We start from the raw sequence: 12,055 nt of genomic DNA, 5'->3' as shown, positions 1-12,055 counted from the left end.
ATTAGGCTACAGGCCTCGTTTCGTCCACACAAGATCCACCAGATCTCTGTCCGTGGAGTTTGAAGGGCAGATCTATGACATTGACCTTGCGGCAGATGACCAGTCGGCGGTCAGGAGACGTGTCATCAGAAAGCGCCACTATGAGCAGGAGGACCAGGAGTTGGCTCTGGAGTCAGAAGACGGGTCAGAGGAGATGCTGGCGGACGATACCAACACCGTGGGGTACCCCAACTCTGTCAAAGTCACACACAAGTATGTACCCCAACATATACCCCAGCTATACCAAAGGCACACTTGGAAGACATACATGTAGTTCCTACCAAGATCATTTTTGGAAGCCCTGTCTGTTTGACTTGCTTTGGGGGGGGTTGGCCTGGGCCTGGGTTGAAGTTAGGTTGCCTACCCATCCACATGGCTCCGGCCAAACGCCCCGCCCACTAACGTTTCTTCTCCACCATGAGTCTGGATTTCCTTCCTCCCCGACTTGTTGAGAATGTGAACACATTCTGACCGTTCTAATTGGTCACAGAAACCGATGGGTTGGGCATGAGCCGGCCTACACAGAACATGAATCGGCACAAACAACTTGTAGGGCAGCAGGTTTAGACCGATGTACGGTGCAATCGCTAGCGCAACTACATTAAACTCATAATGAGTCGTCAGGCAAGCAGTTCAGCCCTTTCTGACTAATATATTTGTAAAATGTGGTTAGTTGATTCCTCTCTGTCCTCTCTCTCCTTCTCCGTCCCTCTCACAGGTGCTACATCCTGATGAATGACACCGTCCACTGTGAGAGAGAGATCTACTCTTCATCCAGAGCCTGGAAGGACCATAAGAGCTACGTGGACCAGGAGGTTAGTTGGTGTCTGCATCTCGTCTCCTCCTCCCTATCTCTCCCTCTCCTCTCCTCCTCCCCATCTCCCCATCTCCTCCTCCCCATCTCTCCCTCTCCTCCTCCCTATCTCTCCCTCTCCTCCTCCCCCATTTCTCCCTCTTCTCTCCTCCTCCCCCATCTCTCCTCTCCTCCTCCCCATCTCCCACCTTGCCTACCCTGCAAGTTGAAGTAGATGTTGCCTTCCATTATAGATAGAGGCCCTGCAGGACAAGATCAAGAACCTGCGAGAGGTCAGGGGTCACCTGAAGAGGAGACGACCTGACGGGTGTGACTGTGGTAAGAACAGGTCAGTAATGTACCTCATTGAGGGCCCCCAAATATGTGTACTATTCTTAAATATAGAAAAAATGTTAATCTGCACACTGGTATAATGCTCCCAAAGTGACAATAATGACTATGACAGAGGGGACTCTGTAAAAGTAAACCCTAGTATAGTGCATTGTCATATCTGCTGTTTTCTGTGTGGCCATCTCTCAGTCCTTTGTTGTGACCCTGACAATTGTTACCTAGACTGCGTTTACACGGAGAGCCCAATTCTGTTTTTTTACACTTATTGGTCTTTTGACCAATCAGATCAGATCTTTTGACAATAATTGGGCCAAAGATCAGATTGGGCTGCCTGTGTAAATGCAGCCTATGAGTCATCAGTCCTTTATTATTCATCTTGACTCTCCTGAGTTGAAGCTTTCGTGGAAAGGAAACAAAACAACCAGCATATTTAGTTGCTCTTCCCTCTCTACTAAAACCAGCTACTATAGCAAAGGAGAGAGAAACAGAGAGAAGGCAGAGAGGTTGAAGAACAAGAATGATCAGCTCCATCCCTTTAAGTGAGTTCGTCCTCTCCTTTAATTCAGTGTGTCCGTGTTTGCCACACATCGTCCGTCGCCCATCCCTGTTCGTCTCAACCATATTAACACTAAGGTTGCATCACAAATGGCACTTTATTCTCTATATAGTGCACTACTAACCTATAGGCCCTTGTCAAATATAGTGCACTACTACCTTATAGAGGGCATAGGGTGCCATTTGGGATGCACAGTGAGCCTGCAGTCTAGAAGTGCTCAACTGACCAATAGAATTTCATAGATGTACTGCATCTTTAATACTCCGTGAGTTTGATATGTTTCATCGCCAGTGTGGCCCCATTTGTCTTGTGCGTTATCCTGTCTTGTGGTACGTCTGCATGGTACTTGCATGGAGTGTGCATGCTCTCCAGTCAAACCCAGGCCTGCCTTTCAGTGCAGAGATCTGGAAGTGATCGTCCCAAGCAGCAGCATGGAAACAAAATAGTGACTCAGTGGAAAGAGGGAAACAGCCCGTCCCTCTAACACAGCCATCGCCTTGCACCAGGTGGTTGAGTCTCTCACTTCTCATCAGGGCCCATAGGGCTCTTGTCAAAATTTGTGCACTATATAGGGAACGGGGTTCCATTTGGGATGCGCAAGGAGGCACAGGGAACGGATTAGAATGCCAATACGAAGCAGCTGTGTTATGTAGTGACCTGTGTGCTTAGGAAAATGGGGCTAGGGAGAAGGGCAGAGGCTGGAATGGCCCAGAGAAAAATGATAATGTGCTACGAGAGGAGCTAGAACCTGTCATGTTCTTGGCTCCACCAGAGTTTGGGAGTTCCGCCGATGGTTCCATCCATCGCCGTGGTAACTGACTGGCAACATGGAGAGGGCACTGCGAGGGCAGAGAGGGTGATGATATAACTCTGTTGGGTCGTTACTGTAATCTGACTGGTGGGTGTGTCTGTCCGTCATGCAGGGAGGTTGCCCAGGAAGTGGATGGGAAGACCCAGCTGTTGAACGAGATCAGGAGGAAGAAGAAGGAGAGGAAAGAGAGGAAGAGGCAGAAGAAGGGGGATGACTGTAGTCTACCTGGTCTGACATGTTTCACTCACAGCAACGACCACTGGCAGACTGCCCCCTTTTGGAACCGTACGTTACTATGTTACTACAACTAAATGTAACTACACTAAGTAGTTACTACACCTACATGTGTACTGCACTAAGTAGCTACCTCACCTATACGTGTACTGCACTAAGTAGTTACTACACCTACACGTGTACTGTACCAAGTAGTTACTACACATACATGTGTACTGTACCAAGTAGTTACTACACCTACATGTGCACTGTACTAAGTAGTTACTACACATACATGTGTACTGTACTAAGTAGTTACTACACCTACACGTGTACTGTACCAAGTAGTTACTACACCTACACGTGTACTGTACCAAGTAGTTACTACACCTACATGTGCACTGTACTAAGTAGTTACTACACATACATGTGTACTGTACTAAGTAGTTACTACACCTACATGTGTACTGTACTAAGTAGTTACTACACAGGTATTGCACTATGTAGTTACTACACCTAAATATAACTGTACTAAGTAGGTACTACACCTACACGTGTACTGTACTAAGTAGTTACTACACCTACATGTGTACTGTACTAAGTAGTTACTACACCTACCCGTGTACTGTAGTAAGTAGTTACTACACCTACATGTGTACTGTACTACGTAGTTACTACATCTACACATGTACTGTACTAAGTAGTTACTACACCTACATGTATTGTACTAAGTAGTTACTACACCTACACGTGTACTGTACTAAGTAGTTACTACACCTACATGTGTACTGTACTAAGTAGTTACTACACCGACATGTATTGTACTAAGTAGTTACTACACCGACATGTATTGTACTAAGTAGTTACTACACCGACATGTACTGTACCAAGTAGTTACTACACCTACCCGTGTACTGTAGTAAGTAGTTACTACACCTACATGTGTACTGTACTAAGTAGTTACTACACCTACACGTGTACTGTACTAAGTTGTTACTACACCTACACGTGTACTGTACTACGTAGTTACTACACCTAAATGGAACTGCACTAAATAGTTACTACACCTACACTGTACTCACATGCATTCTCATTTTAGTCATTCAGCACTGTAGCCTAGACAGTAATGAAGCCACATTTATACACACATATTTACCCACCACTCCCACAGCTCAGTAAATACCATTGGTTGAATAAAGGGTCTGTATCATCAGAAGTGATGACCAAGTGTATCAGTCTATTGAAACAGGCTATTATTTTGGTTTCTCCCAGTTAGAGGGTTCTCTCTCTCTCTGTGTGGGTTCTATTGGTTAACCCTGTCCTTCCTCTCCTTCAGTTGGAGGGTTCTGTGCGTGCACCAGTTCCAACAACAACACCTACTGGTGTGTGAGGACCATCAACGAGACACACAACACCCTGTTCTGTGAGTTTGCTACGGGCTTCCTCGAGTACTTTGACCTCAACAACGACCCCTACCAGGTGAGTGGACCACAGACATGGAATCAATTCTATTTTCTATTTTACTCCATTTTCTGTTCTATTCTGTTTCTACGGAGTAGACTACCCACAGGCACCTTTCATTAGTAGGTTGTTTTATCAATAACGATGTATTAACCTGTGTGTCTGTGTGTGTAGCTGACCAACGCGGTGTACTCGGTGGACAGAGAGGTGTTGAACGCCCTCCATGCTCAGCTGATGGAGATGAGGAGCTGCCAGGGACACAAGCAGTGTAACCCCCGACCCAAAGGCCTGGACACAACAGGTAAACACATATACTACAGTACTAGTAGTAGCTACACTGCTACTACTACTACTACTACTACTACTACTACTCTCTCTACTGGGTTACCTCAGAGTATGGTAATGTTGCCCCTAGACGCTGATTGTGGGTCAGTTTGTCATTTCCCCCGCTAATGGTTAAGGTGAGGATTGGGGAACATTTCACCCTTGAGTGGTTTACTTACATCTGGTCTACAACAGAATAGAGACTGAAACGGATCTGAAGACTAACCACTGCAGTGGTTGATTAGGGTAAACAAGTCGTACATACAGACCAAATGTGTGTGTTGTTAATAAAACATGCTTCTCACTTTAGGGTTTAAAAATTCCAGTAACTTTTCCAAAATTCCCAGGTTTTTCAGAGCTCCCGGATGGAAGATACCTGGAATCAGGATGGAATAAGCAAGAAATCTGTGTAAAAAGTTACTGGAATTTTGAAGCCCTAAACTGAAACAAGATACTAGGTGTATGAATAGCACTATTTGACCCAGGTTCAGTCCTGACCTGTACCTGCATGTCATTAGTTGCATGTAAACGGGGGTGATTCTCTCACTGATGTACGCAAACATTTCAACATAGGAAGGAAGGTCGAGGGGGTCATCGTTAAGTCCTCTGTCTGTCTCTCTTATGTCTCCATTGTCTGTTTATTTCTGTCTAAAAACACACACACACACTCCCTGTCTTAGTTCTGACCTCAGGGATTCGTGTCCAGTCCGAAGCACCCCGATGAGACACACTATGAACATTTTCTACTTTCACAGGAACTTGGACATCCGTAATGTTTTCATCACTGCGTGATTTGTATCGGTGTTATCCAGAGTTTATGGTCATTGGATTTCCCCTGGGTTTTACACAGTGAATATCTTGGTTTGTTTTGTATTGTAGTCATGACCCACACAGGGAAACCCTCTGCAGCCAAGCCGAGCCAGTCACTCAGAATGGTACGCCAACAACCCGAAATAGAGCTTTGAATTGGTTTCTGATATAATGATAACCTAATATTGTGTCCCTCATTTCAACTCCTTCTGCTGTGGAAGTGGTTTAGGTTTTCATCCCAAATGGCACCCTATTGCCTTTGTAGTACACTACTTTTGACCAGGGTCTACATAGTTCTGGTCAAATGTAGTGCACTACATAGGGAATATGGTGCCATTTGGGATGCATACCCAATACTGTGTCCCTCAGTTTAACTCATTCTGCTGTGGGTAGTGGCTTACAATCAAAATAAGCATCCCTCTAAATTGGCATCCCATATGGCACCCTATTCCCTATTAAGTGCACTCCTTTTGACCCGGGTCTATAGGCCATTTTGGACATCCCCCAAGTATTTTGCCATGTTCCCTATCCTATTGTGTGCTCTGGCCAGACACCCTGCCTTCAGTGACTCACACAGTGTTCGCTATGAGAGCTCTGTCAACAAGCCTATTGAGCCTGGCTACTCTGACGACTACGTCTAGCTTTTCACCACCATGATGGCTATTTACAGCTAAGTGTCCCTGAGGGATGACATCACACTAGCAGCAGTTAAAAACCTTGCCACGGTGATATGAGCTCTTGGTTTTAAACTTGCGCTCAGTGAACTCGTTATACCAGCACAGTAGACGTACAATAGTTTATATTTCTGTGAAGGTATTGGCTTTGTGCTACGAAGTTTAAGAACAAGTTGTCATATCACTGCTTGATGATTTGGAAACATTAACAACATCATGTGTTTGTGTTTTGGACTCACCCATGGACATCATCATCACCTGAATGACTGATTTACCTCCAAGGGAGCTGGGACCCTTCATAAAGCCACACTCTCTATCTAGCTAGCTACAAAAAAAATGATTGCAGTAAAAGTGCCTTAACTGCGGCCGACTGTCGTATTTTGGACGCAGTAATTGCAGAAAAGCTGCCGAACTGCACTTATACTGCACTCTAACTACAGTTACACAGCAAAATGACTGCAGTAAATATGTTTTTATTTTGGATGCAGTATTTACAGCATACTGCACTCTAACTGCAATACCTTCATCCCTATCTTTCCATCCCCTCCACCCTGCCCCAACCTGCACCTCCTCTCCTCCTTGTTCCATCGCTCCCTCCCTCTCTCCATCCATCCATACTCAAATTGCACCATCATTTCTCCTCTAGGGGCCTAGCGGGGTCTGTCCTGTCCCGTGCATGAAGAGGCATCTCCAATGTGAATGATTCCTTATTTTCTCTTATCCCCCCTCTAATTTGATTTGAGACATTAACATTGAAACTGCTCTTATTTTCCTGATCAGGAGGTAAAGATGGAGGCAGCTATGAACCACACAGGTATCCACACTTCTTTTATGATCTCTCTGGATATGTCCCAAATGGCACTCTATTACCTATGGCGTGTACTACTTTTGACCAGAGCCCTTACGGGGTCCTGGTCAAAAGTAGTGCACTACGTAGGGTATAGGGTGCCATTTGGGACGTAGCCTCTCTCTTTGAAAGAGGCTTCTCTTCCTAATAACTGCATGGGCCAACTCATTGACTCATTCGCACTAATAATCCATAAGGCGCCGAGCTGCTTGGTGTGTGACTGCATGCCGGGGAAGTTACCTACGCTAACTAATAATCGTTTGATTGAATCTTTTCAATTCTTCTTAATGAAGGTAGCTTCTTCCAATGTCATCGTGAAGTCTGAGGGGGTATCATCTTTCTACAATGCAGCCAAATTCTCCATAATTACAGCAGAAACATGTTTACCCGTCTGAACCCCCCCAGATCATACACCAACTTATCTGCTGTTTCAGTCAAACACCAACGTGCACATCTCTTTCTGTAGCTCCTTGCACCACCACATGCATCAGTCATATCCAGCAGAATATCTGTCTGAAAAGTCACTTTTTGGCCGGTCTTGACTTAACCACTAAGGTCAGAGAGCTCAACTGGTATTGCCCGGCTCCAAGTTGAGAAGAAATGTATATTTAGTCAAACTGAATTGGACCTTTCTGGTCAGTGTGGCAGTTGTCAAGAAACATCAGTTTAATCACAAGTTTATCCTCAAAAACAAAATGCTGATATTAATTATAGCATTATATTTGATAGACATGAAGTATGTAAGAGCAGAAAACATTTTCACATAAGGAACCCCCCTCCTCACACACCTGATAAATGTGTGTCCCTTGCATGTGAATGAAAACGCATGACAGCATATAGAGTCAACCATTCATTCATCCATTTCATTCATGCATCGCACGATCACGGACATGTTACTAATATAACATCACCATCTTCCACACTTACCTGACCAAAGACATAGGCTGTCTCTCAAATAGCACCCTATTACCTATGTAGTGCACTATGTAGGGAATATAGTGTCTGTCATTTGGGACGCACCCATGCATAAGTACATCAACGTACTTTTAGTAAAAGCCATAATGACACTCAGTCATTGTACTTGTGCAACATGGCATCGCTCAAAATGGCATCCATTCTCCTCATGGCATCATTAGAGTAGTAGAATGGACACGAGTTGCGGGGACTTCGTTGTCCCTCTTCCTCACCTCTGACCTATTGACCTCTGTTTCTGGGCACCTGCTTACCAGGCAACAGTGGCATCGAAAGTGGTCAAAGAGGAGACCAAGCCAGTCCTTCCTGTGAGTCTCTTAGCCTATAGTATACTGATATAAAACCCTCCCCTATTTTCCCTCTTTATAGCAGGGTGACCTAAATCTGGGCCTCGAGTCCAGTTCCCCTGCTTATTTTTAGTCCTTTAGTAAGGGACTGATTTAGACCTGTGGCACCAGGCGAGTGCCATTAACTGCCAGGTAAAAATTATAAATGGAACTAGACTCAAAGTCCAGGTTTGAGTATCCCTGCTCTTTAGTACATGCCCTGTAGGCCAGAGTGAGTTTGAAAGAGCTCCCTCTAGTAATCAACAATGATACAGGGTATGTCTATCAGGGTTAGGGGGGTCGGTTCCATTTCAATTCAGTCAAGGACTTGTCCAATTGTTGGAATTTGACTTAATTTACTAAAATGAAATGGAATCCACTCCAACCTTATTGATAGTAAGCATATACCCTAACTATGATTCCAATTTTAGTATATTGGCCGTAACTGTATTTTTCTAATGCACCACACAGCAGGCTCATCATTCACTCTCTCCTTCCTCAACAGTCCTTTTTTTGCAGATGTTCATCATCCTATTTTCCTCCCCTCCTTTATTTCCCAGATTCCATTTTCTTTTGTTCCAGGTTACCTGGATACTCATTGGAAAACAACAAGCCTATCATCAGTCTTCTTTTTTTAGTTTAGCTAGTCTAACAGTAGATCTGAGAATTTTATGTATCTTTGAGGAAATATTGTCATTTTATGTCAAGATGGCTTGTGTTTGCTCTGCTGCTTATGGCTTCAGCTTGGGTGCTGTGTTTACCGGGCCAAACTGTGTGTGTGTGGGTGGGGTGGGGGGGGGGCCAGAGCTGTCACTAACCCCAAGGAGCTGACTGCCATAGAGGAGGCTGCAGGCTAGATTCTGCTGCTGGGCATAACTGCATGACATGTGACCCAACACAACCACACACTTCCCCTAATTACACCACACACTCCCAGTCCCATACAACATTACCACCAACTCTCACACTCCCACACACTACCAGTCCGATACAACATTACCACCAATTCTCCAACTCACACTACCACACTCCCAGTCCCATACAACATTACCACCAACACTCCCACACACTCCCACCAACACTCCCTGCTCCAGCCCTTGACCCTCTCATCCTCTCCCCTCATAGCACTCAGCCAGTCTGGGACGGACGAGCGGGTTAAGCTGCCCAACCTGACGGAGGAGGAGGTGGACTGGCGAGGTCTGGAGGAGCTGTATAGTAGTGTAAACCAGAGCCTGTACCAGTACAGGACTGACTACAGCCTCAGACAGGACGACTGGCACATCTTCCAGAAGGATGTAGATAATATGTTTGCACTGAGACACGTTTTAGACTCGAAACTTCAAAACAACGACGACAACCAAACCCATAAGCTTGACTTAAAGGATGACCCGGCATCGGCAACTTCCATGGCAGAGCAGGGTTCCGGGTCTGGGGCTGGGGGGCTGGAGGAGGGCAGCGGAGGAGAAGGTACGCCCAGCCGGGACATCTGGCCAGAACCGGTCATCCTGAATCGGGCCACAGAGGGATTACCAGAGACCCCATGCACTACCCATCCTGCCCCTAGCACACCCCCACCACCACCTCCTCCATTAACACCCACACACCCCACACCTCAGAGGTCAGAGGTTAAAGTTCAACTAGAATCTGTGAATGACCTCCCTGACGAGACTTATCCATTAGACAGACCCCCCAGAGTGGTGTCTGGAATGTCAGCAGGTCAGAGGAGAGGAGGGGTCAGAGGGGGGGAAGTGGTTGCTGGTGGTGAAGTGTGGTTGGCCCATCAGCTGGAGGAGGACTGGCTAGCTGGCAAGGGGGAGGGGCTAGTCTTCAGCGGGAACGGGAACAACGGCCTGACTGAGATGGAGACGCGGCACGACGACCTGCTCCGCACCCACAACAGCCTGGAGATGGGGCTGGGACTGGGGTCTTACCCAGGCCAGGCCCAGACCCAACAGAGTAGTCTCATCCAGGGACTGGAGCTGGGACTAGACAAGGAGGAGGAAGAGGACATATTCCAAGGCCAGGGCTACCTCCCCCTCTCCCCACAGACACTGAGGCCCAGAGTACAGGCCTCCACCACCACCACTACTACCAGCACTAGGAGCCCGCCTCAGACTCAGACTGGCGCCCCACAGGGGACTGGGGTGGTAGTGCATAACCCCCAGCTCCAACAGGCACATCTACAGATAGAGGTACAGGTCGAGTCCCATGCCCAGCTCCAGGCCCTGGACTATGAGGGTAGTGGGTCTCCCCCCCAGCCCTCTTCCAACCACACCCAGTGAGACACATACGGACAAACGCACGTGCTGGCCTGACATTGGGCGGCCCAGCCGGTCACCATAGAGACACAGAGAGACACAGAAACTGGGGGACATGGAGAGCCAAGAAGGCCAACGATGATGCCACCACCTGTCAGTCTGACTTAGAGCTGTATTATTCATGAGTATTAAAGTTATTATTATTGTTGATTTTTTTTTTTTACAGGTGCTTCCATTTATTATTATAAGAACTACAGTGTTATGTTGTTTTTCCAAAATATATATTTAGAAAAAGAAAAGCCTTAATGCAGCTGAAATTAATAAAATATGGGAATTTTAATAAAAGTCCAAGTGGATAACACCATTGTTTTAAATATATATTTTTAACAATAAAAACAGGTTTTCTAGTCTGAAGGTTAGTGGTCATTTAGCGTTACCAGAGAGGAAGAGGCGAAGCGAGAGGGTTTACCACGCTGAACATCTGTCCACGTTAAGCTAATTATTAAGCAAGCGGGGGGCAATGAGTGCCGAATTTTGTCAAGATAAAAATGTAAAGCTATTTTGATATGTGAGGCTTATTTGATCTAATAGAAGTGTCTTCATGCTTAGGTTGTTACGAGTTTACCGTTACAAGTGTAATGCACGTGACATCCCAGCAACTTTGATAGTGTTTTTCTCTCAAAGTTATACCTGTCGAATTTCGAGACGGTCTATGCATTATCAGGAGGCTAGCATAGGATCTCACTCCATTGAATTACAGGCGGTTGACATCAACACCCCTCATTGAATATTCAAAAAAGTATTCAAATACCGACATGTATCCACCAATCCAAAGATAGTAACAGAGATAGCCCACCGTTACGCTCTGTGGACAATGAATCCCATTGTTAGTGCGGAGACACAAGCTTCTTGTCATTATATCCAGTATCTCTGGCATTACCTAACACCTTTGTGTGCTACAATGGCGTTGGCTAATGCTAACGTGTTGGTATGTGTTTCAATAGAGTTGGCTAATGCTAACATCTTGATGTACTACAATGGTGTTGGCTAATGCAAACACCTTGGTATGCTACAATTGAGTTGGCTAATGCTAACGCCTTGGCTAATGCTAACAGACTCAGGCTGGGATTAAATCCGATCAGCGTTAGATCTGCGTAGAGTGCTTGACATGTAAAGGTCATTTCCAATTGAGCGTTTGCCATGAATGAGATCTCCACGAAAGTGGAAACGTTACTTTAAAAAGTTGACAAAGGAGGATAGGGTTGAATCCCGGCCTCAGTCATCTCTCAACCAATTATCACAGTGCAGTCCCATCAGAAATATAACCACTGACAAATCAGATGATCACAATAGTTTGACCATAAATGCACTTTTAACATTTATTTAGCTTTTCCCTTGTACTGACCGTTGCCTTTAGTTGAAATGTTTGTGGTTTGGAAACACGTATTCACTGTAACTCCAATGGCATCTCAAAGCTTAACACTGATCATTGGTATTTCATTTTTAACACAGTGAATTTATTTAAAGGGTAAGTTGTTTTCATGGATACTTGCTCCTGCAAGTGCAAGACTGAAAGTTCAGTTATTTTTTTAAAGTTAGCAATGCATTGCTAACATAATT

General features: G+C 45.4%; 1 protein-coding gene across 4 annotated transcripts in view; it reads left to right on the top strand.

Moving 5' to 3' along the window:
* sulf1 (sulfatase 1) overlaps window positions 1–10,849 on the top strand; it is an 84,514-nt gene extending 73,665 nt beyond the window's left edge. For 2 of the 4 annotated variants that reach the window (XM_024413094.1, XM_042308660.1), the window contains 8 exons: window positions 6–252; window positions 758–854; window positions 1,087–1,181; window positions 1,645–1,722; window positions 2,663–2,835; window positions 4,100–4,242; window positions 4,399–4,525; window positions 9,303–10,849. In XM_024413094.1, coding sequence (XP_024268862.1) covers window positions 6–252; window positions 758–854; window positions 1,087–1,181; window positions 1,645–1,722; window positions 2,663–2,835; window positions 4,100–4,242; window positions 4,399–4,525; window positions 9,303–10,459 — 2,117 coding nt within the window. In that variant the 3' untranslated portion in view covers window positions 10,460–10,849. Of the gene's footprint in view, window positions 1–5; window positions 253–757; window positions 855–1,086; window positions 1,182–1,644; window positions 1,723–2,662; window positions 2,836–4,099; window positions 4,243–4,398; window positions 4,526–6,812; window positions 6,847–9,302 lie in introns of all 4 variants that reach the window. The other 2 variants (XM_024413096.2, XM_024413095.2) reach the window with 2 other exon arrangements.
* The last annotated feature ends 1,206 nt before the right edge of the window (window positions 10,850–12,055 follow it).

Source organism: Oncorhynchus tshawytscha, linkage group LG29, assembly GCF_018296145.1.
Source record: "Oncorhynchus tshawytscha isolate Ot180627B linkage group LG29, Otsh_v2.0, whole genome shotgun sequence".
In the NCBI taxonomy this organism is placed as follows: domain Eukaryota; kingdom Metazoa; phylum Chordata; class Actinopteri; order Salmoniformes; family Salmonidae; genus Oncorhynchus; species Oncorhynchus tshawytscha.
This window is presented reverse-complemented; position numbering and strand designations above follow the sequence as displayed.